Source organism: Tursiops truncatus, chromosome 7 (assembly GCF_011762595.2).
Source record: "Tursiops truncatus isolate mTurTru1 chromosome 7, mTurTru1.mat.Y, whole genome shotgun sequence".
In the NCBI taxonomy this organism is placed as follows: domain Eukaryota; kingdom Metazoa; phylum Chordata; class Mammalia; order Artiodactyla; family Delphinidae; genus Tursiops; species Tursiops truncatus.
This window is the reverse complement of record NC_047040.1, coordinates 71086542-71113086: the sequence shown is the minus strand read 5'-3', so window position 1 is coordinate 71113086 and position 26545 is coordinate 71086542. Positions and strand designations below refer to the sequence as shown.

The 26545-nt window shown below is 39.1% G+C and overlaps 1 protein-coding gene across 1 annotated transcript in view; it reads right to left on the bottom strand.

Moving 5' to 3' along the window:
• Positions 1 to 23502, bottom strand: part of ITGB6 (integrin subunit beta 6) — a 70072-nt gene extending 46570 nt beyond the window's left edge. Inside the window, exons 1-8 of the mRNA XM_004313630.4 lie at positions 23436 to 23502; positions 23252 to 23327; positions 22425 to 22504; positions 19633 to 19837; positions 18773 to 19019; positions 9811 to 9976; positions 8390 to 8551; positions 5212 to 5307 (exon numbers count right to left, since the gene is read on the bottom strand). Of these exons, the coding sequence (XP_004313678.3) occupies positions 5212 to 5307; positions 8390 to 8551; positions 9811 to 9976; positions 18773 to 19019; positions 19633 to 19837; positions 22425 to 22504; positions 23252 to 23327; positions 23436 to 23480 (1077 nt within the window). The 5' untranslated portion in view covers positions 23481 to 23502. The remainder of the gene's footprint in view (positions 1 to 5211; positions 5308 to 8389; positions 8552 to 9810; positions 9977 to 18772; positions 19020 to 19632; positions 19838 to 22424; positions 22505 to 23251; positions 23328 to 23435) is intronic.
• Positions 23503 to 26545: the final 3043 nt, after the last annotated feature.

Below are 26545 nucleotides of genomic sequence, written 5' to 3'. Positions count from 1 at the left end.
CTCACTGTTGGGGCTGTTGACTCAAACTGTCTGGGCTCAAATCCTGGCTCTCACATGCAACTTGCTTTTGGATTTTTGGGGGTGCTAAAAAGGAGATTAAAAGATAAAGTGAGTTAAAATAGTTAACCCCAGCTGCCACCTAATAAGCCCTCAGCAAACCTTCCCTATTATTCTCATGGTCATAGTTGCTGATTCTCTCTGGCCCTCACTTTCCACCTCTATAAAGTGAAGGGCCAGCACTGGGATACCCTCAGCATCGAAGGTAGTTTTAAGATTGCCGATTAATTTGCTGCCCCTTCTAATAAAAATGGTGAATAGAAAAGAGTAAAAACATTGACAGATGTGAAAACTCTGGCCCCTCAGGAAAACTCTGCCTTGGGGTCTCTAGAATATAACCTCTAAAATAACCTCTAACCTTTAGGTAAATCATTGGCTTACAAGTCTGCTAATGCTCTTGAGGCAGACACTGTGTCTTCTTCTCTCTAGTCACCAACCCTGGCCTGGCTCATGGATGTTTGATAAATGAATGAATGAATGAAGACTATGGTCAATAGCACCCTGGTTCTAATGATGTTAGACATTCTGGGTATTACGTAAATCTTGAAATATTTAGGCCTAGTATTGATGAAATCTCATTTTATATTTCTACATGGGTTGGCCTAAGAAGGCATCTCATTAAGACCCTGACTATAAATTTGTATCTTTTTTTCTGTGTGTTTATTTTCTGGATGATGAGTCCTTGTGTTCTTTAGAAGAAAAGTACTCTGTGTAACCTAGGGGGTAACTACTGATGATTTTTCGTGTTTATGGTTTATTAATTAGTCTGGAAAATACTTCCAACCACTTTGCCCTGATAATCTGAGGACACGAGTTTGTTTTTTCCAAAATCTCCCTCTCTGAGAGGTGTTTTTATTAATGAGGAAAGTGCAGGCAGCTGGCTCTCCTTGGTCTTTATTCTCAGATACCAGCGAATAAAGAGAAATCAAAATCCTTTTCCATTACACTTGAATTGAGAGCAATTTATTAACTCCATGGACGTTTCTCGTAATCCAGAAGTTCTCTTTTTAATTCCTACATGATTTTATTTTCATTAAAAGCATAAATTTGGAATTCCCATAATTACAGGGTGGAGTTCATAGATAAAGAACAACTTTTTAGACCGTGCCCTAAAATCAGCTATATTACAGCTAACTATACTTTATCCGTGTGTAAATCATTGGAATTTATGGTGATTTGCGCCCCCTCCAGGTCCAGAATCATTGACTACCAAAGCTGGAGGTCATCCACTCCTGTCCTTTTATTCAGTAAAAACCGATCCGAGAGATAAAGGGATTCTCACTGGAAAAAATTGTTTTGGTCTTTTCCAACAGTAAACATTATAAAGCAAAACAATAATAGAACAGGCTACAAATAGCAAAAGGGTCCAATTATTGTTTTATCTCCCTCCCTAATTTCTCTGCCTCCTTTCAGTTCCCTTGCTATGGTGAAAAGCTCAAAAGATGAGGAGAAAAAGGAAAGAAAGGGTGAAATAAAAACTGGGTTTTTGATTCCTGAAAAATTGAAACTTGTATATGGTAGACAATTTCAGAAGCCACACTTCTGAAACATCAGGCTCATAGCATATTGCAGCAGCCTTTGTTTTTGGATTAATGACCGTCAAGTGGTTAATCACTCGGGTTTTCCTTTTACAGACTAGGAAGAAGGCTCTGGAGCTTATCCAACAGGGTGATCCCAAGGCTGATGGCAGAGTGTTCCTTTCCTCTCTAGTGCCAACTGGATTCAAGTGCAGAAGAAACAGCCAAGGCTGCAGGAGACCATAATGGTAGGTCAGGCTCCCCCACCTGCTCTTGGACATGGGCTCCCTTGACCTTGACAGGCATTTGTCACACAAAACTCCAAATCTCTATTTAGAAACTTTGAGCCCATTTGAGAAAAAATGAAGTGCTTGCATTGCAGTTTTTTGTTTTTTAATTCATTCAACAAATATTTACTGAGAATCTACTTTGTATTGAGAATTGGCCTAAACAGAAAGATGAGCGAGACCCGCCATGCTCTTTACAGAGTTAATAATAGAAGATTTTTTACCTCCAGAGGGGAGGGCCTTTTTGTTGGTAGAACAACCTGCTTGGGCCCCTGTCCCCATGCTTTAGACCCATCATTCTGTCCTAATAACCACAGGGACATCAATTAGTGGCCACAGATGTTAGTGAAGTGTCTTTTACCAAAACATCTTGTTTACTTTCTAAGTGGTGTTTCAACATTACATCATAAACACCAGGTCATACAATTATTATTATATATATATACAATAACAATTAATGTCATAAAACTCATCTTTTCCAGCCAGAGGTAGACATTTTGAAAGATAATGGGATATTTTAAAGTCTTGCAAATAATCCCAGGTGATTAATAACAGGATTTGACAATGTAGTAAAAAATGCTAATTTAATTGCTTTTCTCAGTCTCTCATTAGCAAGGAAAGACTAGTCAAATTAGACAGTTGGGGCTTAGTAGCCTGATACTAAATTGATGTAAATTAACAGTAAATATTTGAAAACAGCAGAGGAGATAAAAAAAATTTTTTTTAAAGCTTGGGTAATTGAATCCTGATTCAAAATGGTATTTAGCAGTTGAATGTAATATACTACCTACTACTCAGTCTATTATCTATCATTATCTTTTGAACCCTGTAATTGGACAAACAGAAAACTATCCATGATAATAAGTTTGTTCAAAATCATCTGTTTGCTGGAGTCTGGGGCACACACTGCAGTCATAATGAACAGGAGGCAAAACTGCTCACTGTAGCCTTTCCATTGTTTGTTCATCTCTGTTACCACAAAGTACGGCAACATACACACCTGGGCAGTCCAAGGCATCTTACCAAAATTATTTTAAAAAATAGTCATTTTTTCTTGCGTTCCATGAACGGGCAACATAACTCTTTATTTGCTGCAAGATGGGCACCATTGAACCTGACCTAGCTCCTGTCCCGGGTGTGTGTACATAACTGTGCTTAACACAGAACTGGGGCAAACAGTTTGCCTCCTGGAATTTCCATTAGATCCAACCACTTAGTTGCTTTATTTATCCTATCACTGGTTTTATTTTTCAGTGATTCTTTGGTCGTTATGCTGCCTCTCTCACAGCTATCCAAACATCAGGTCACATAGGGCTCCTGCACACATAGGGCTCCTTCTAAGAGATTTAAATGGAAAGGCAACCCAAGCCATTACTGGTCTATTTTCAGTTTCCATTATCAATAAAACAAGAAACCAGCATTTTCATGCTGTGCAAAACCTTCAGGGAAGTGCAATGCTGCTGTCATTATCTTTAGACCAGGCTGCCGTCTACTCCCACTAATGCAGAGGAAATGATGAGTCCATCAGAATGAAAATAAAATAATGAAAGGATCAGAGTCACAGAGCGGGCTGCTGGCCTGGTCCACTGCATGGCTCCCTGCAAATGTCCCTTTGAATTTAGTGGAGCCTAGATGGTAAAAACCACAGGTCACAACGGAACATAAATTCACCTCCTAATGAGATTAGTAGGCAGGCAAAATAAATGTCCTGCTGTTACGTTAGAGGCCAGCTCTAATCTGGTGTTTTCCTTGGACATGATCATTTCCTTTGCAACAGGGAACCGCGGATGCAACCTGTTTAAATCTGACAGATTCTGTTTTGCCACAGAGCTATTTTTCACCTTGCTCTGTCTTTTTAATAGCAATTTTGAGGAGGCATTTGAATGAGTTGTGTCTTAAAGACTACTACCGAAGGGAGTTATGGGTGTCTCTGTTCATGGTCATCAATCGTGTTTCCCAGATCCCTCTTTTAAGAAAACTTTGTGCAACTTCTCCTCCCCTACCTAAACAGGAGCCTTGCTTTGGAGGAGGTGTGGTGACCCCCAGGGTCCTCTCACTCTAGCCTTACGAATCAAAGGCAGAATAGACTCACTATTGTATTTGGGGTACTTTTCAAAAATCTTTACTGCAACTCTACTACTTAAAACCACTGGAAACGAGTATCACATACTAAAAAGCCTTAAGAAAATGCCTAGATCAGGTGAACCCACATGGTCTCTGAGTAGAACAAAGCCCTTGAGTATGTAGCTAGATTGCAATGGACTTCCTTCGTTTTCAGCAGAAGGCAGTCTCACCTGGAGTACAATACCCTCCTCTCATTAAAAATGCAAGATAGGATCTCCTCCTGGATCCTTTCTACAGAACTTGATGCAAGTTCATGGATTGTACCGTCCTGAGCAGTGAGTGGCATTTAATCAAAGCCTTCTGTGAAATAATCTCAGTGTTTCCTGAGCTCTGTAAATTCACCAAGCGAGTTAAGAGGTCCTTTCAAAAGGAATGGGAGACCCGACTTTGAATTTAGGAGTATTTGAAGCTTCTGCATAGAAGGTACAGACGATTTAACGGACACATATTTTCTCAACATTTTCTAGGACTCAGGCTGGAGATTCCTCCTCTGTGAAACTGCCCATGAGGAATAATAGATCATTTGCTAGTACCCCAATGCATGGCATTTTGACATATTGTTTTTCTGAGGCTGGAAAGAAGCCACAGAAAACTTTTGCACTTGTAATATGTGTTTTACTGTGTATGCAGTGATTTATGAACATTTTTTTCATCTAACAAAACAATTTCCTTTCTGCCATTGGTGCTTCCATTCAAAAACCTGAACTGCAAATCCAACTACTTTAAGGGAGAAATTATCTTTTGGCCCAGGGTTTAACAAATTTTTTTCTTTCAACTTTTCACTTCTCAATAGTTTGAGTTGTATCTCTACTTGTGTATTTTCTATGTATCGAATTTGCAAATGTCAGAGATTTAAGTCAAGTCTCCTCCCATTCTCATAATTTTCTCTGCTCACTGTTAACTCTCCTTATCAGATGAAAGAGCTCAAGGGAAGATAGATTGATTTTCCATTAGATAGGTGGTCCTGTGTTTATTGGGACTCTCTTCCAACTTTTCATTTCCATAACTGTTTCTTCCTTATCCCACCATATCTGTCCTCCACTCTCTGCTGCACCTCTGTGTTTATAATTTAAATTGCAAACAGTAACTGAATCCACTTTGCCAGTGTCCAGTATATCTGGTACGTGTTAATGATTATCTATTGGCCTCCCATGTATTAAATTCAGAGTTAAAGTTTCATGTCCAATAATCTCCCTGAAGGAATTTCCCAAATCATGTTTGCTTACCTCATACAAATGAACTTGTTCTTGGGTTACAGCAAAGATCAATAATACGTTATTTTGCACCAGTTTATCAATGAGTTGTCCAATTGTTGGATATTCCTAAAATTGAACACAAAGATTTTAAGTATCTTCTTAACAAAAATATGTAAAATAAAGGAATATCTCTTTCAAAGATATCTTACTGAGTTTGGCATTTTCAATTCTCACAGGCATTACTGTGTCTATCACTCCAAGTAAACAAATACACAATTAGCATTATTTTCTTAATTGGTTTAGTAATTGTTTCCTAGCTATTGTAAGTTGATTTAATTCCTTAGAGTCAGTGCCTGTCAACGTGGTGTATTATGATCTGTCACTTCCAAGGAGATCACTAAATTTATCTAAAGACTTACAGTGTGTCATCTTTTCAAGGGTAGAGATACATGTCTTTTTCTAAGTGCCACTTGCCTGCAGGTAAATATTGGAGGGAATTTTAGAATTGAGAGAGGGACCATGACTATGATGAAGGTGAGGGAGGTGACTCTTGCAGCTCTGAAACTCTGACTGGAATTGGATGGGGCGGGATGAGGGTTGCGGAAGGACCAACCTGCTGAGGAAGCACACACTGCCACTCCTAAATCCCTCTGACTTGAGATATTCCTGTACCAGTTCTCCAATTTGGTCTTACTGCCTTTTTGATGTCACGAATTGGTTTTATGGGATGCTGCAATATTTTTACAGGGCAATTGAAAAGCCATTGTATTCAATTTACTTCTGTTCCATTGATACATTCATTCCTGAGTGATACAAGTACTTTAAAATATAAAGTCATTAATTATCATATTTGCAGATGACCTTTACTTTCCAAGCCTGGAAAACCTGGAGCACATTTGCCTGGCGTATGACTCCAAATGTGAATAATGTGTAAAAAAACCCTCAAATGAGGGAGTGGCCTGCAAACAAGGGAACTAAGAATACCATGTTGCTTATGACTGCAGTAAGCCAAAGTGCAGGAACACTGACGAATAAGCCTTCTTGCACACGAATGTGGTGTGTTCATATATTCTCAGCGCTTCCGGAATATTTTTGTCTTCAGCCACAAAATTAAAGTTGAGGGAAAAGTATAGTTTTGCCTAAGATACTCAGGTCAATTACCCAACTGCAAATCTGGCTGTGTAATGCGTGCTTTCTATCCCATTTGGATTTTTATTAGTGGATATTAGCAGAATCCAGGTACTATCTATAAAGCTTTCTGAGTCTGACATTCTCAGTTTCCGTGTTTCAATTGCCCAAATATTAAGTATCCTTCAACCTTAAGCCTGAGGTCCTCCAACGCTGGTCCCTACTTATCTCCAGATGTTCTCCGAACTTTCAACTGCTGTGCCTGTGTAGCCAGGATGGTACCACGTAGCCCTCCATAGGCGGGTGAATATGGTTTTCTATTTGATCCAGATCTTTTGGTTTAATTCCCACAATTATATTCTAAGTTCCTCAAGGCCAGGGATCATGTCCTGTTATTTTGCGGCCCCAGGAGCCTGGCCCAGTGTTGAGAGCATAGAAAGTGCTCAGAGGACCCGGGGGCTATGTTGCAGGCAGGGAAATAGCCCACGGCTCTGTGCATTGTAGCAACTTAATAAGAATCACTTGAACGTGTATTACAGGAGAAGGTCATATTAGGCAACAGGCAGTATTTGCTTCTGTGATCTTGCTTTTTTCTGAGATGTCTATTATGGGGCATTTGAATAGTTGCAAGAAAAAAGTAACAAAAAAGGGATCCACTTCTCACGGTTTATTACCCCTCATTGGCTAAAAGACAAAATGTGGCTACCCTCACTAATCCTGTAATATGGAAGGACAACCCATACAATTAAAAAAATATAAATTTGGTGAACACTATTGATCAAAAGTTAGGTAGAAACAGCCATGTAGAAGTTTAGAAATTTAGGTCAAGAAATAATAGCAGATAATTCATGAACCATTAGATTTTTAAAACTAATAGCCAACGCTGTAGTAAGCGTTTCTGTACATTATCTCACTAAAGTCTTTTCTTTTTAGAGGATAGTTTTTCCAATCTGATATCAGAATCCTGGGTTCTCTTCCCTCTTTCTTTCTCTCACCTACACACACTTCTACAGCATTGTCATTTTCAAAAGTCACTTAAATTCTCTGTACCATTTTTTCCCCAAGTGTTAAATGGGGATAATATGACCTTTCCAGGTTTCTGCTTCATAATTCAATTCTATTTTTAGTGTGCTCCAGGCACTGTGCTGTCAGCAAATAGAGATAATAAACCAGTTCTGGTACTGAGGATGTATGTTAAAGACAGACAGAAACCAACAAGCACATTTTCGTATGGCAATGGCCAAGAAGCCATCTATGTATAAGAGCCAGGGGAGAGATGATCGCTCTGGGGCCCAGTGGAGGTCAGACAGGGTCCTCCCCGTCCCCGGAGCAGTCATGATCGAGCTGGGTTTTAAAAGATCAGTAAGAGTTTCTCAGCAGCCTTGGAAGAAAGGGCATTCCAGACAGAGGGAAGGACACATGCACCAGCGTGGCAGCCTCACGGTCTGTTCAAGGGAAACAATTAGACACATAGGGTTCTGGTGAGGATCAAATGAGATCATGTACATCAAAAGAGCTCTGAAGTTTTTGCCTTGTTTTACAAAAGTCAAGTGTTTTTTCTTTTTTTTGAATGTCACGAGCATTTTTTAAATGACGAAAATAAGCCAAATTTAATAGGCACCAGCCGAGCAGCACCTGACTAGTGGTTTCCCAGGGAGTCCCAGGGTCCATGAAAACATGGAATTATGGAGGCAGCATGACTCTGGGACCATCGTCTGAAACAACTCCTAGGTGACTACTGTTCTGGTCTGAGCCTTCCTTTCCAGGGCTATGGTTCAAACAGAATGAGCTGACTGTATTATATTTTGCTGGCCTCGGGCTCTTTGAAAAATTGGGGAGGTTCTGGGATCATTCGTACTATAACAAATCTGAACTTATCCCACATCGCCACCGCCCATCTGTGCTCTTGAGGGGACCTCTGAGGGCAATGAGGTTGGAGAAAGGCCAATGTGTTAATCTCAAATCAGAAAATGTGCACTGCTTCGACCAAGGGTGGGTTACTCTGCTATGTATTACAGCAATTGTTGCTCCATTCGCCTACTTGTAGCCCTGAAACCAGTGTAGAGTATAGGTTACACACCAAGACTGTTGACATGGAGTATTCATTCTTGCTGTCCAAGTGACAGAGCCCATCGTTAGGAATGACAATGCCTGCCAGTTTGCTGTCCATTCCAAAATGAGAATCGGCATCGCTCACAAAGACCAGGAGATGGAGGGAGTCGTTACGCCAGCCAATTTTTTCCTACAGTGAGAAAGAAGCATTTAGCTTGTATGGGAGAGGGGCGGACGTTTATTGAGAGTGGATCAGTTATGCTTGGACACATTCAGATTATTAAAATATGTATTGCTGCTCGATCTATTTTAGACTGTTTCATCTATTGTGAGTTGGTAATATTAACATATTAAAAACATGAAATTCTGTGACCTTTGTTTTATCCTGGATTACATTTTCAGATGATTTATGCTTCAGACAAAATGGTTCCACTACAATCAGTATCCAGTTGATCTTGACATTTACACAGTTAATTATTTTTACTGTCCAGTTTTCAATTTACCAGAAAAATGACAGAAGGGAGTGAGGGAGGTCATAGATTATCCCAAATCCAAGCTGAAGCAGAGCTAGTAAGAATGCAATACAGAATGGACCTGAAGTAAGCCTGTTTTATTAAAATTTCACCCAACCTGTAGGCACCTATTTCTCTTTCTACTGATATCATCCAAAAATTCTAAACATAATACAAGGATAAAAACTGCTTATCAAAGTATGACTGCAGAGTACTGTTAATTAAGATGGTCTGTTTTCTGTCTCTTTGCAGAGCTCTCCCCTTTAATTAAGATTATTCAAGGAACTAGTTGGACAGAAGCTCATCGTAGCTGCCCCATGGTACCTTATCTTTTTCCTTCCTTCCTTAATTCTTTGGCCCTCCCACATTCTAGGACCTTCGGCCCTATCTGTTTCCTGATATTTTCCATGAAGACTGTCATCTGAAGACAGGGGAATCGTTCCCATGGGTATGAGTTTGATTGTCAAGGAGGATAGGTACTCTTGCATTGTTGTAGAGACACTGTGGCTTCTGATGCTTATTTTGTTGTTCGAAACAATAGATAGCTGATCATATGTAGACGTTTATTCTGAATCAGAGCATTTTTACTTTTTTTTCGTTAATTGCTATCTTTGTTTTTTTCTTTTTTTTCACCATGGTTGATTCAAAAACTAATGAATATGATTTGGATCTTTGAAAATTAATCATACATGACTATTCTTTTAACCAATTTTTCCCAACTGTACTACAATGTTATTAGACTATTTGAATATTAGGCATAAAAAATTGTCCCCGTTTCAACATGATGGAATTAAAAAATGTACAAAATTTTAAGTATCTGTTGTAGAAATATGGTGATTAAAGGAAAGATAAAGTTAGCTAAGCTTTTCAAAGGAGATTTGTTCACAAGAGATGAAATTTGTGTCAACAGAATGAAACACTGCTCCCCTCAGCATACCTTACATACAGCAGCTTGCATAATTGCATCAAATCCACCTTCTGGGGTGTCAATATTAGCAGAAATTTTCTGATTCTTCACAATTTCATTGAATCTTTCTGCATCATTTGTCAACGGCAAAATGTGCTTGAATCCAAATGTAGGTAAACAAATGTATGGAATACTACTGCAAAAGGAAGATGTAAAATGTCCTTGAAATATGATGCAACACACAATGAATGGGTTTAATAGCCCAACAGCATTTCCTTCAATGAAGATGCATTTTTCTAAAGTGCCCGACTCCGTAACTTGGCTGTGAGTCTCACTGTTAAGGTTGTTTTCATCATCTCCCACCCAGCCCTTCCAAATTGGCCACATTAGCTAACACTTAGAGCTTGCTGTGTGTCTTGCATTGGTTCAGACACAGAAAACAGATAATCAGGTGATCAGACTCCCCGTGTGTGTTTGTGTGTGTGTGTGTGTGTGTGTGTGTGTGTGTGTGTGTGTAATCACTACCTTCTATTGCCTCTCAACCAAAATCCACCATTAAGTTTACATGATGACAACAATTCCTTTGTATTTTGATAGCTTAAACTGTCACCAAGGATGAGTCTCCCTGTAGCAAGACTGAGAGAGGAACCTGTCTACTCCGTCCTCTGCTCAGTCCTGCCTGCCCAGGGCCTGAAAATCAGAGCAAGGCTCTTGATTCTAGAGCCCAACTTTATTGTGATAGAACAGACTATTGTGGACAAGCCTGGGGTAAAACCACCACTAAAAACAGTTTACCTGTGAGGAAAATGCCATGTTAGGATGAGATCTGCCCTAAAGACATCACAGTAGAACAGAAATTGCTAATCCTGAATCAGCCACATTTTATTCTGAAAGCCAGCTAGTAGCTGTGCATGAGACTTTGGGCAAGTTACTCAACCCTTCTGAGCTTTAGGTTTTCCTTTGTAAAGTAGAGATAAATAACATAGAGCAGAGATTCTCAAAGTGTGGTCCCTGGACCAGCCACGTGAGCATCACATGGGAACTTGTTATAAATGCAAAATCTGGGGTATGACTCCGGACCTGCTGAATCGGAAATGTTAGGTGTGGACTCAGAGACCTGTGTTGAGCCAAGTCTTCCTGATGCATTCCAAAGTTTGAGAAACATAGGTGTAGAAGCACAGAGACAAAAAGGAGTAGCCCCCAGTGAGGCTGTGGTATGCTTCTGAGGAGAGCTGGCTGACTTAGGTGAGCATCTTTGCAAGTTCAACAGCCTGTCTTGTCAGCATACAAGGAGCTGATGCATCTTTGAGGAGTAGGCTCTTTTTCACCATAGTCATCTGCCTGAGGTATACAGTCAATTCTCATTATTTACAGATTCCATATCTTTGAAAATCCATATTGCTAAAATGTATTTGTAACTCCCAAATCAGTCCTTTCTCTGTCATTCGTGTACGTGCACAGAGTGACAAAAAAGCTGAGTCGGGCTTCCCTGGTGGCGCAGTGGTTAAGAATCTGACTGCCAACGCAGGGGACATGGGTTTGAGCCCTGGTCCGGGAAGATCCCACATGTCGCGGAGCAACCAAGCCCGTGCGCCACAACTACTGAGCCTGCGCTCTAGAGTCCACAGGGCACAGCTACTGAGGTCCATGCACCTGGAGCCCGTGCTCCGCAAGAGGAGAAGCCACCACAATGAGAAGCCCACGCACCGTGGGGAAGAGTAGCCCCTGCTCGCCGCAACTAGAAAAAGCCCACGCACAGCAACAAAGACCCAATACAGCCAAAAAAAAAAAAGTTGAGTCACCTGATATGATACATATGTTTCCAGCTGAGGTCAAATAAGACAGCCTTCTTGTTCCAGCTGTCATACTGTAAACAAATGTCCTTTTTGTGGTCTATCTGGTGCCATGGTTTTTTTTTTTTTTTTTGCATTTTTGTGATTTTGGGGTAATTTTGCTGTTTAGAGTGGCCCCCAAGTGTAGTGTTGAAGTGCTGTCTGGTATTCCTAAGTGCAGGAAGACTTTGATGTGTCTTATGGGAAAAATACACATGTTAGCTAAACTTTATTCTGGCATGAGTTACAGTGTTGTTGGCTGTGATTTCAACATTAATAAATCAACAATATGTATTAACTAAGATGTCTTTAAATAGAAACACACAGAAAACAACGTTATGTATTGCTCAGTTGGTGAAACGTGACCAGAGACTCGTAGGAACCTAACCCTGTGTCTCCCCTAGGAGAAATGCTCAGCATTCTCTAATGCAGTTGTTGAGGAGAATTTACAGAACAAGACTTCTGTAAATGATGAGAATCAACTATATATATATAAGTCAGAATGACTGTGGATTTGTTTACACTGAGAAATGAAGCTCTGCCAGAACCAGAATGCTGGTGTCTGCAAGGATAATCATTTACTTCCTGTCAGTAGACTTTCACAAAAAGTAGGTCATAATCTGATGCGTCCTCAGATTTCAGAACAAGGGGGGGTTAAAGGTGGCCAGCACTGAATGGTACAGTCTGAGATGTCCCATTTTCTTAATGGGGTATCTTTTATTTTCTAATGATTTTAAGAACTCTATCTCTAAATAGTATCAAATTTTTGTCTTTGTAGTTTGTTTTTAAATTTTGTTTACAATGTTTTTGGATATATACCTTAAAATTTTTTATATAGTCGATTTTTTCCCACCTTCAAAGATGAATGTATTTTGAAATGTGAAATGAGGAATTAAAAAAAAAAAGTTAACCTATTAAGTGATAATAATGTAGCATTTGTCCTAATTGCTCCTGTAGTATTTAAAGCAGCTACAGGGTAGAAGAAAATGCCATTAGATTGAGAATAAAAAGACTAAATAGTTATCTATCTAAAATGAGGGTGATAATAATAGTTACTTCACAAGGTTGTTGTAAAAATTACATTAAAAGTATTTTATAAAAAGTATATAATTGTGTGAAGTATACCATTGTCCCTGGAGCCCAACTAGTCTTGGAAATGTTTCGTTTGATCTTTTATTTGGGGGTGTTGGTTCACACTGTACCAAAATGGCATTTGAGAATCTTCTGGAGCCAGAGAACTAGTATTCCTATCTTTCGGTAAGAAATTTGCATTTTTGTTGGTTAGAATTATTTGCTATGTAGTTCTTACTAGAACTCTAATCTTTTGGAAAGGGGAATACATTTATTTAATTCAATAAACATATTCATGTGCTGGGAGATGAATGAAGCTAAAACAAAGCAGAATGTCAGAGCTGGGTCACACCAGAAAATTTTGACTGGAGGCTGCCTATTTTGGTCAAAGTTCTTCCTCCAACAAATGCTTATATTTGGTTGTTATTTTCTAAGATAGAAATTGAAGGAACTACTCATTGCTGAATAACTTGATTTTGAGTCCCTAGACAACAATAGATTTGCATTTAAAATGCATTCAAATTTAAAATTGTAAAACACAATATAAAAAGTGCTACTTATATTTTTATTAAAACTTTAAATAAAGTTCATAAAATAAGACTATAATGATATATACTAAAAGGTTAACACCATCTTTTTTGAGTGGGATTAGAAATGATTTCCATTTTCTTCTTTTTGTCTGTATTCTCACTTGGGCTTGTTATTAAAAATTATATTATATACTCATATATGGTTTTTTGTGTGTACATATAGGAAATCTAAGCATTTCATGGTTCAGTTATCTCTTTTGCAAAACCACAATGAATTCCTCACTTCAAGTCTTCAAAAATAAAACAAAACACCAAATCAAACGTGAAATGATGTTAAAAAAAATCCCTCAAAATGTTCGATGGAGAAAATTTTATCTTTGTGCTGTTAAATATTTTTAAATGCATATTACAATTCATTACAAATAGGAAAATGGAGAAAATATGGTTTTTCTTGATGTTTCTTAGACAGCAGCATAAGAGAAACTTCTTTCAAAAACGTAAACCATTCAGGCTTCTTACGTGGTGAAACGAAGTTTTAGTGACTTTCCATCTAACGAAGATAAAGAACGCAAGCTACTTCAAAAAGCACTAGAGACTAGATTAAAACTGAGGTTTTAAAAGTGTGGTGTGCAGACCCACAGAGGGCCCTGACACCTTTTCAGAGAGTTTTTCAGGTCAAACGTATTTCATAATAATAAGGGATGTTATTTGTCTTTTTCACTGATGATGCAAAGCAATGGTGACTAAAACTGCTGGTGCCTTAGCACAGATCAAGGCAGTGGCACCAAACTGCCTAGTATTCCTTATAATTTTTTTTTAAATGCTAGTTTCACTTGATTGTCCTTGATGAAGCAGTAAAAGATATTAATTTTATTAAGTCTACACCCTTGGATACGTGTTTTTAAAAAATATTTCTGTGTGACCACATGGGGAATATGCATACAGCATTACTGCTGCACATTGAAATACATGTTTATAGTGGAAAAACACTTGCGGCTGTTTGAACTGAACTGGCCTATTTTATGGAACAATCATTTGATCTGAAAGCCAAACTATCATTCCAACTTAAGTTTTTGGCAGACATATTCTTAAAAATGAAGAAAGTAAGCCTGCTACTTCCAGGAAAACGACTATCAGTATTTGTTGCCAATGCTGAAATCTGAAGTAACTAGAAAAGTAGAACTTCAGAAAATTATCATCTGCCACCCATGGCTTAACGGCTTCCCAATACTTCAAGATTTATCTGATGGGATTAATGATGATATTAACAAATATGATTTTTTTAGATATTATATCATGAAATTTGGAAGATCTACATAACTCACTGAAACTTCATTTTCCAAATGATCAAAGCGTTATATTACAAAACCACATGCACACACACACACAACACACACACACACACACACACACACACACACCAGTAAAAGAGCGATTCAAAGTGCAAAACAGACCAATGGTTTTTAATGTAACAAAATATGAAGTTCATTGATATTTTTTCAGATTCCACATTGAAAATAAATTTACCTCTTGTACAGTTTGAATGTAATATCAAAGAAGAATGTCTACAGTTATTGGAAAAATCTATTAACTGCTTCTCCCTTTTCCAACTATATATCTGTGTGAAGTTTGACTTTCTTCATGGAATTCAACCAAAACAAAGTATTACAACAGATTAAACAGAGAAGCAGGTATGAGAAGCCAGTTGTCTTCTTTTAAATCAGATATTTTAAGAGATTTGTAAAAATGTAAAATAGTGCCACTCATCTTGTTAACTTTTGTTCTGTTTTGGAAAATGTAGTTATTATTCCTAAAGGTGTGTTATTATAGTAATATGCAGTGTATTTTTCATTGTAATTATTAAATAAATTGATAAATAATTATTTTTATATTTTCTTAGTTTTACATTCTAAGACACTGAATATTGATAGATATAAAGCTCTTTTGGATGTCTTAATTTTTAAGAGTGTAAGAGAGTCCTGAGATCTAAAAGTTTGAGGACCATTAGACAAAAATAACTAGAGAAAATAAGTGTTAATGAGAGAAAAAAAATTAAAACTGGTTTTGAATGTCTGTTATGTTCTGAGCCTATTCAGCTCTCATGATTAGCCCAGGAAGTGAATATTATTATCCTCATTTATAAATGAAGAGATGGGAGCTCCAAGGTTATGATTTAAGCCCAGGTCTGGAAAACGCCATGCTCTTTTCTCTTACCTCTCATTGCCTTTGTACTAAAGAACATTTTATTCCATAATTATAAGGTTTGAATTGATCAAAGGATTGACCTCTCTGTTTGGTGTTTGGGTTCTTGGTGTGTAAATGTGTGGCGAGTGGAATCTGGACAGAGAAACTGGGAGAATTAAGGGCGTGATTAGAAAGGAAAACATATAATGTTGCAGCAAAAAAGAACTCATTATTTATAACTTTAGCTAATGGTAAATTTTGCCAACAAGAATAAAAGAAAAACCTCTATGAAATAGGAAGATGCTGACCTTTCAAGAGCTCAAATATGTGATCCTCCTTTGGGTTCCCGTTCACCAAACCCTGGGCAGTGCTCTGGCCTTCCTTTACCCCACTCTGTTGGTGTTGATAGTAGCTACCACCTACTGAGAGCTTCATGGTCAAGCCCAATATCAAATGCTTCCTTTCATTACCTCACCCACTCCTTACAACCCCTCTGTGTGATCGGTATTATTATTCCAAACTAAAGCTCTGAGAAGTGAAGCGGTTTCCCTAAGGTGACATTATGAGTGAGCAGATGAATGGTTACCTGGTAACATGGGTGTATTCAAGGGATCAATGGAACAGAATAGAACGTCCAGAATTAGACACACATACAGTCAATTGCTTTTTAACAAAGGATATCAAGATAATTCAATGGGGAAAGGAAAATCCTGCTTAACAAATAGTGCTGAAACAATTGGATAGTTGCATGTAAACAAAAGATAGACCTAGACATTTTCCTCATTCCAAACAGAAACCCTAATTTGAGATCATAGACCTAAGTGTAAAAGCTTCAACCACAAAGCTTCTAGAAGAAAACAGAGGAGGAATCTTTGAGACATTAGGATAGGCAAAGATGTCTCAGGACAAAAAAATACACTAATCATAAAGCTAAAAATTGATTAACTGGACTTCATCGAAATTAAAAACTTGCTTGACCAAAGACATTGATAGAAAAATAAAAATACAATCCACTGCCTGGGAGGATATATCTGCAAAATATATTTGACAAAGAACTTTTGTCCAAATATACAAAGAACCTATACAATACAATATTAAGAAGAAAATCTAATTTTTAAAAATAGGAAAAATATTTGAAAAGATACTTCACAAAATAAGATATGAGAATGGGAAAAAAATACATGAAAAGATGTTCCACATCATTTGTCATTAGAGAAATGCAAAGTAAAGCTACAATGAGATACACACCTATTAGAATGGTTAAAACTAAAAAGACTGAAATTACCAAGTATTAACAAGGATTTGAAATAAATGGAACCCTCACACACTGCTGATGGAAATGCAGAATGGTACATGCACTTTGGAAAACAATTTGATGGTTTCTTAAAAAAATTAAAACTATACTTATCATACAATTCAGCAATTCTAATTCTAGGTATCTATGCAAGAGAAACAAAAACATACATCCACACAAAGACTTATATGCAAATGATCATAGCAGTATTTTTTCATGATCACCAGAAATTGGGAAACAACCCAAATGTCCATCAATAGATGAATAAATAAAGTGTAGTATAATAAATTCATACAAGGGACTATTACTTAAAACAAAAAGGAACAAACTACTGGTGAACACAAAATCAGGGAAGAATCTCGAAAACATTATGTTGAGCAAAAGAGCCAGGCACAAAAGGTATATACCATTTTTTCCATTCATATGAAATCCAAGAATAGGCAAAATCAATCTAACTGATAGAAATCAGAAAGTGGTTGCCTCTGGGGAAGCAGAACTGACTGAAATGGGGCATAAGGAAACTTTGTGTGGTGATGGAAATGTTCCATGTCATGTTTTAAGTGGTGCTTACATTGGTATATTCAACTGTCAAAACTCATGAAACTGAACATTTCTGCTGTGTGTATTTTAGTACCTGTCAATTATACCTCAAGAAGGGGGGTTGGGAACAGATATTATCTCTGGTATTTGCAACCAAACACAATTCCTAAGAGTTGCAATCAGTGATGAATTCTTTTCAAGGTCAAAATATTTTTTGGGCTTCCCTGGTGGCGCAGTGGTTGAGAGTCCGCCTGCCGATGCAGGGGACACGGGTTCGTGCCCTGGTCTGGGAAGATCCCACATGCCGCGGAGTGGCTAGGCCCGTGAGCCACGGCCGCTGAGCCTGCGCGTCCAGAGCCTGTGCTCCGCAACGGGAGAGGCCACAACAGTGAGAGGCCTGCGTACCGCAAAAAAAAAAAAAAAAAAAAAAAAAAAAAAAATATATATATATATATATATATATATATATATTTTTTTTTTTTTCTTTTTGCTGTCAGATTCTAGTTGGGAACCGCATTGAAATGTCTTAAAACGATACTATAAAAACTGTCTTCTATAGAGATTGATTCCTTGGGTGTATACTAGTGTTCAAAGTCAGTGTACGTTTGGAAAGCCATTTCACGTGTATACTATATTTATAGGAGTAAAGGGCTTGGCTTTGGACAAGCCCAGATCTTGGTACAGATCACTGATTAGTTAGGTGGCCTCAGGCAAATTACTAACCTCTCAGAGCCTCTGTTACTTCCTCTGAGTGTAGGGATGATGAAGCCTGCTTTGACCTGAAGCTATTATGAAGATTGAATGAGGTCATCTATGTAAAATCTTTAGCATAGGGTCTGGCACAGAGCAAATGGAAGCTCTTTTTCAATAGAAGGATATCAAATAATTTTATTTTGACCATGTCATTGATATGTACAGGTAAGTCATCTCAAAGCAACTTGCCCTTGACCATCACCTGGATAATACATGGTTTTAGTAGCCGATCAGAGCATATTATAATGGAGTCATTGCCTAATTTCCTAATGAATTTGACAACAGTGAAGGCTACAAAGGGCTTTTCCAAGCAATAAGAGAAATTCACGTCTCCTAAAGTATATCAGAGGTAGCTACAAAAGCTGTTATTTTGGCTGCAATCATTGGAGTGGAGACACGTACTCTGAGAAAGTGTGGGTTACTGTCAAATAGCCTCAGAGAGTGGTGGTCATTGAGGATAGAAGGCCTCTGAGGGGCTGGGGAAGGGCTCAGGCCAGTGGAACCTGCAGTGAAAGACCTGGTCCGCTTGTCTGCAGAGCACAAAGCCAAATTTGTCACAGACTGACCTCCGCAGCGAGACAGATGCTGCAGATGCTGTGAGGACCCAAGCTAGAACCAGGTATTAAGTTGACTTCCCCTTGGCTCTGAAAACCTAGGCAACTGACAGCTGCAGAGATCCAACCGGATGGGAGGGAACTGCCAGGCACTTAGCAAGCTCCTACAGCTCAGAGCAGGGCCAGCTCTACAGGAAATCAGTGTTCAAAGATGCCAGAAAATCATTTACTTACCTGCAAGGGTTGGCGATTTCTTCTGGTGTTGTTTTCATAAAAGGGGAGATGGGTTTTTCTACAAAAGAGCCGAAGCCCAGTCTAAAGTTGCTGGTTAATTTAGACATCTCCTTGGAAAGCAGGGAGCCTAGCTCTTTGATTGTGTTGAGGTCATCATCCATGGAGGCCGAGAGGTCCATGAGGTAATACAAGTCCACCGGGTAATCCTCGGTCTGGCGAACTTGAACTTGCAGAGTCTGTTCACTGCCTGAGACACCCCCGCAAGAAAAGCAAATCATAAAAACACATGGAGACTTCTTTGTGACTAGGCAATCCCTGGCTGTTTCATTTCAATAAGAACTTACTGAAGATACTTACAAATTCATACACTGTGTGGTAAAGTTTATAAATGAACACACCCATGAAAATCTTTCAGCAGTGAATTTAGAGTAACTGAAGGAGGTGAAAGTTAGGATATTTTATATCTCCTTGGGAGAACTAGCATCCATTTAGATGGAAGATAAGCTGAATTTTGTGTGTGTGTGTGTGGGTTTAGAAAAGAAGAAAATAAAGAGGAGTTTAAAGCTACATTACAACCCTTGAAGAAATGTGAGGTAAGCCTTAGCAACATTTGAGTAATTCAGATGGTTACTATTAGATAAGGCTCTTTTTGGTAACACATTTGGAGTGCAAAGTGACCAATGTGAATAAAGAAAAGTGTTAGCCTAGCAACTCTCTATTTCCTTAAGAATGGGAAATCTGAGTCATCACAAACAATGATATGTAATATGGTACAAGGTGTATTAATGGAATAACAGTATTACTACATGTGATGTTAGATTTATTTACATGAGCCAGTGAGTGTATAAATCATAACATACCTGGTCTCAGTTTAAGAGCCAAGTTTTGAGGGGCAATCTGAACGATGCTGGAACTATTTTTCTGTCTGCCTACACTGAGAGGCTTATTTATAAGTATTTCTACTTGGGAGACAGGGTTTTCGATGAAGGTTAGTTGACATCCTTTAGCTAAAAGATTTGCTGGAGTATCACACCTTTCTCCAACTCCAGATAGATGGGTAAAATTCTAAAAAAAAACAAACAAACAATAAAGAGAAAAAGATGACAATAAAGACAAAAAAAGAAGACATTTCTTATGATTACTTTTTGCTTGCTTTCTAGTTAGGCATCTTGTCATAGTATACCATATCCCCACATGCCTGACATTGATTGTAGGTCTTAAGTTATAGCAGAATAACCAGAGAATTCTGCCAGTAAAATTGAAATTTCCTTTAATTATATTCAGGAGAATTCACTTAACAGCTTTCTTTTTTCTTTTTTCCTTTTCTTTTCTTTTCTTTCTTTCTTTTTTTTTTTAATGCTCACTCCTTTACAACGTCTCCTGTGCTGTGACCAGATCCTTGAAATAGCTGGGTCATAGAGTTGACATCATCGTGTGAATTATCTGTTCAGGATAACCTGTAGGTTTGTGGAATCCTGGGACTGTCCAGACTCTCAGTGTGTCTATTACCAAATCCAGTGACAAAGAGCTTTTTCTGTGGCTTCCTAAAGGGCAAAGATTGTGACATCTCCCTATCTACTCTCTGTCCCAGTTTAATTTATGGATATATTTACCCTTCTATTACAGTATTACTTCACTAAAGTTGACCTCTTGGGGACTTTAAACTCAAGGTCTTAAAGTGTTCCAGTTTAAGGTCTTTTAGAAATTTCTCCAACATTTGGATGTGGGGAAGGGAAGGGAAAGAGAAATTGTGTAAAAGACTGCTTTTCTGTGTAGGACTCGGGAGTTTCCCAGTTCCCCTCTGATCCACCTGGGTATCTGGAGGCAGTGAGGTGAAGTGTTTTCAGGCAGAAATGTGGCCATCCAACCCTGGAACACCCAGAACAGAGAGATGCAGTTGAGAGATAAACACCTATCTCACCTAATAGCCACGGCTGCTCTAGAGCAGCTGAGGCTCTGGGCAAGGTTGATCTTGGGGCCCGTTGATTCTCATACTTGGAGAGAAGCAAACCAAGCTCATATTGTTTTTCCTCATTCAGAATTCTAAGCCACTCTTCCTGTTTCACCAACTAAGAAAGTTACATTTCTTTGGAAATTGATTTTTTGAGAATATAATGTGTTATCTATCATCAAGGCATGTGTATATTTGAGGCCTTAGAGAGAGGTAGCAAATTCTGTAACTTCCCATGATGCATCCAAAGCAAACCATGGCTTGACAAGACCTCAGAATCCTTCTTAACACAGTGTCACTGCTACCCCCTATAATCACTCTGTCTGCCAAAAGGTCATAGGCAGTGTTAACCCTGGAACCTATTTTCTATCTGCTCTAAGCAGAAGCCTAATTTACTTTTTGCTCCAGCTGTCTCTACTGATATCACTACTTCTAACTTCTGCTATTTGTTATACCAGTGTGACCTCTCAGAATAATCTGGCCTTCAAATTTGTTGAAAATTTGACTACGGAGTATTATCCACAAGCAAAGCTATCCACAGTAACTTAAAAGCCTCTCTTCAATAAGTGCTAAAGGAGCACGTAAGTGAAAATTCTAGAGATGGGCATTTTGTTAGACTGATTTGTTGTTTTATGTCTCTATCATGAAACTAACATTGACTTCTTCAGAGAGTCAATGTCAAAAAATGTGGGGTTTTCGCTCTTTGTATATTCCCAAACCTTCTTTTGATACGTGAGCTCCAAATGGCATAACTGTCTGCCCTTCTGCTGGAGCCCCCTCAGCAGAGGCGATAGCGGGGGAGTGAGCTGTGTCTGTACTCCGGTCTGCGAGCGCCTCCACGGACACATGTAACCGAAATGTGGGTTTTAACAGTGACAGCCTGGACCTGAGTTAGGCGACCAGGTTTGTTCCCCTTGAACATGCTACTCAATTCTTGCTGAACTTGGCATTCGTATGGTTGGATTTGTGTTTAGATTCTCTTTATGAGATTCAGCAGAGAACTGCTTTCATTCCAGAAAGAGCTAAGGCAGCTCCTTCTTACCAGGAATCATTTACAGTTTGCCTAGTTGTGTCACAGGAGACACTGATTCTGGATGGCTTGTTATACATTCCCCAATCCCCTTCTGCTACCTTCACGTAGTTTTCAGTTTGATCAGATAAGGAATGTCTGTTTCGGGTTTTGTCATCAGTGCGGTACAGAGTCACCAAGCTCGCATAGTTTTTAAAAGAACTGGATAATGTCTGAACAGTAAAGTTTACCCCAAGCCTAGAACACTTCCCTCAGATCCTAGTAATGATTCAGAAGGGATGCTGGTCCACAGATGGAATACAACTATGATATTGAAATCAAATGTATGTTTGAAAATTATCAACTTCATGATCTCTGGTTACCCAGAGCCTCAGCATTTTACATGTAAGCAATTAGAAATGGCTTTAACATCAGAGGAGGCATCAGGTTAAATAAAGAATCTTGAGTTACGTATATTTCAGAACACTTTGACATTCACTCTGTCCTCAAATTGCTTTTGAATGTAATCACACGAAGGACACTTGGAATCACAAACGCTTACATTTTCCTTTCCTGATCTGTTTTACTTCTATAACCCTAGAGAAAGCAGGAAGCTATCAGAACACTCAAGGATGGAATTACCGTAAATGTAAGTGCACTTTTTACACACAGGCTGAGGTCATTTGTTTTACCTCCTGAGAACACCAGGCACACTGAGGTCCGATGAGTAAGCAGTCCTCACAGGTCTCTGCATCCCCCATGGAACAGCCACCTGTTTTTAAACCCAGCAAAACACAAGGGATTCAGCACACTCTCTGCCACTCCATTCACGAGATCTACGGCTCTTAAGGTACTTGAACAAAACAATACCAAAGTTCATTCCTTAGTCTTCAAAGATCAGTCCTCAAGACGAGAGCAATCCATAGTAAACTTCATATTTTACATCTATCACGTTGAAAGCAGGCATGTCTTAGTAGCCAAAAATAATCACGCTCTTTTTTCTTAAAATATGAAAATATCTTAACGTTCACAAATACAGGATCATCATATTTATCGTCCTCACTCAGTATCATCCCCCTTTAACTTTTTAAAAATTATTCGTACCCATTAAAGAACGCTTCTCTCTTAAATGTACTGTATTTTTATTTAAAAACTAAGTCCCTTTTCTCTCTCAAGGTTATCACTCTCAAGTGGAAGGCCCTGTTGTATAATAAGGTAGCTAGAAAAGTTACCAAAATGGTTGTCACAAGAGTATTAAGAAGTCCTCTTGTGCAGTAGTGCTGTTTAATTCTCTCATTAAGGTGCCCATGCAACCTTTGTATTTATTTATCTTAAGCCCGGAGCGTTCGCTGTGGGAACAGCCTTGCGGCTGCCTGTAATTTGTTAAAGTGTTCGTTCAATGGCAAAAGAGCAATTGAACAGATCAAATAAAAAATGACTTCTGATCTAGTTTCTGAATCACACGGCAGGTTTGTCAAGCACACTACGAAAGCAATATATTGGAGAGCTAAAGTCTTACCTTGTACGTGATCATTCCTTCCTAGAAATAGAAAGAACAGGCAAAGCAGTTCAATCCCCATCCGTTTCAGTTCTCGCTGTGCAGACAGATTAAAAAATGAATTACCTTCAACATTACAAGACTAAAGCTGAACATCGTTAAAAGTCTTTCTTTCTTGAAGTGTAAAATTGTAAATACTACTTACACTGCTTTGAAAAGCAACTTGAGATGTAAATAAAAAAGTTTTCATTAAGACTGAAATGAAAACAGAAGCTACCTGGACAGGTAAAGAAGAAAAGCTGTGCTTAAGAGCAACTTCAGCATGATTTACTTCCTTGTTCTCCTTATAAGGAAGGCAGGTGTACAATCACCAAGAAGGTGGGGAAAATTCATTCAGTAGAAATTTTTGTGTAAATTCTATTAGTCTCTCTGCATCCTAGAGAAAGTTGACACCTTTAGTAAAATATTGATAGATGAAATGTCAAAAGAGCAATTGAAATATGATCTAAAGTTGTTTCTAAAATAATTATAATTTAATGTAAACAATAAAGATGATAAATAAAACACAAATATGTAAGTTATGTATAAGGAGGGTTTAAAAAATGAGCTAAAGGAAAATACCTGAGATTTTTATGTTCCATTGTTAAATCCTTTCAGAGAATTGAGATGAACTCTGAAAAATAAAAATCATTATTTTATAATTTAGAAGGCAGTCTAGGGAAAGCAAAATACTGTGTTCCCTTGTTTTTTAAGTTGGATGAAAGATATTTTTCCATAAGTATAAAATTCCTATTTAAATGCATTATTAGAAAAAATATAATATTTCAAAATTAGTCTCAGACAATAACAATGGAAACAGAAACAATGGAGTCCAAGATACTGAATCCCTCTCCTCCACATAGCGACCAAGTTCTCTTTCTCATGTACGGTCCCTGCTCCCAGCTCACTACTTGGCACATAGAAGATATTTATTTGTTGAACAGAAAAGTGACACTTTAAAATACAACAATCTATGGCTAATTTCAGGAGTTTGATTATGAATTTTTCCTAATATTTTCCAGACAGTGTTTGGGGTTTGCAGATACTGCAAACAAATATTTATTTCGTTGCTCTCCAAACTGCTTGACCTTAGACAGGCTTCTTTGTGGCTTGCTTATGTCCTGGGAGATTATCTTTTAAAGGTATATTTCTAGGCAAGCATGTGAAACTTGTGAAGAGAGAAAACCAATTATAGTCTGCTCAGGTTCTTCTCAGAAAGCTATGTTCAATTTTGAACTCCATCATACACAGGAATCTGCAAGAACATGGCAAGAATCCTTCAGAGAGAAACCAGAATTATTAAAGCCTTGAGAGGATACCTTTTGGGAGAAAAATACGTTATATGAAATCAGTTGATTTAGGTTGAAGAAGAAAGATTAAGGCACAGATATCTGTGTCCCTCATATTACCCCTGGTTAATACTGGTATCCTGTATTAGCTGTCATTCATGTATTCATTCATTCATCCATTATTCAATAAATATTTATTGAGCGTCTACTTTGTGTTAAGTATTGTTCTAGAAGCAGAGGATATGTCAGTGAACAAAGCCAAGCTCTTGGCCTGTGAAGTATATATTCTAGGCTGGGGAACAGACAGATTCTTAAAATCAGGCTGTCCCAAGGGCTATGAAAAATGATAAATCTGGGTTCAAGAGGAAAGAGGGGGGCTTCCCTGGTGGCGCAGTGGTTGAGAGTCCGCCTGCCGATGCATGGGACACGGGTTCGTGCCCCGGTCCGGGAAGATCCCACGTGCCGCGGAGCGGCTGGGCCCGTGAGCCGTGGCCGCTGGGCCTGCGCGTCCGGAGCCTGTGCTCCGCAGCGGAAGAGGCCACAGCACTGAGAGGCCCGCATACCGCAAAAAAAAAAAAGAGGAAAGAGGGGTAGGAAGGGTGTGTTGTTTTACTAGCCTACGTACAGACTTCCACCCCAGCCCTAAAATCCTAGTTGTGCTGCTTTGTTTCCTATCTGTCCTCAGTCACAGCCCCTGTGATGCGCACTCCCTCCCCTACCTCCAAGGCTGAGCAACACCATTTGTGCTGTCTGGAGGCGTGTGCTTCTTCCTCATTCTTCTCACTTGGCTGACTCAGCTCTCGTCCAGGTCTCAGTACAGACATCAACGCCCTTAGGGAGACCTTTTTGGTCTCGCCAGGCCTCCCTTCCTGTGGACTTTCCCCAGGATGGCCCTTTCCAATGTGCTTGTAGTTGCCAAGATCCTTGCCTCTCTCCCCCAGTAGACTGTGAGGTTCTTTAAGGCACTGATTTATTCAACAAGTATTTATTGAATTCTTTACTATGTCTCAGGCAGGGACAGTGTCTCAGTTATCTTTCTATTCTCAGCAAGTCGCATAATGCCAGACTTTGTAAGTGGTCAATTAATATTCATCAGCTAAATGGATACATTTTTGTCTTGGCTGTCTAGTATTTTACCTGTGCCAAAGCAGCAACTCCATGAATATTGAGTAAACAGATGTGTAAATGAATAAATGGTTTTAGAAGACACGCAGTGAGCGCAGATAGGAGAGAGGAAAGACGTCCCCTGCTTGCGTTGTGAGGAAGCTGAGTAAAGACTTAAAATGCAGGGTGGAGGACAGGGGCAGAACTGAAGAGAACATACAGTCGAACAACGCTACAAGAAAACCTCCATCCACTCTGTTTTTATCTTGGCACCACCGTGGAGAATCCATGGCAGGTTATTCGGCGCAGGGGAAGTATTCTGGCTTCCCGAATACTTCCTGTGGTGTTGGGGCCCTCTCCTGGAAAGTACCCATCCATGCCCCCGGGGGTGCAGGGAGCCCTACTTGTTCCATAAACTGGCCAGCGCTGCATAAACCCGCCCGAAGGAAAACGCTGTCCCCTTAGCCAAGCCAACCAGATTAATTACCTCTGTTTCTGTATATATACGGAATTTAAACTGGGAAATACAGACTAAAACTGGGCTTCAATAATGGGAGCTGAAGCTGGCAGAGAGAGGACCTCAGGTGGAAGGAAAAGTGAGACCTCTGGAGTGAGTCCATACTAGGAAGAATCGGCAGCTACGAGGAGACAGAAGCCCGAGGCAGAGGAAATCTATAACGAGTAGACAAGGGGGTGGGTTGAGCGTATCACTAGTCAAAGCAGCCGAGAAGGGCCCCTGAGTCACATGAATGGAAAACACTAGAGTTAGACCCACAGACTTACTTTGCCGAGGGGAAGGAACACGGCCCAGGCCGACAGCTGCCATGATTACAAATGCCCTTCCAGATTGGATCTTTCTGAGGCCCGGCCCTTCCTGGGTTTC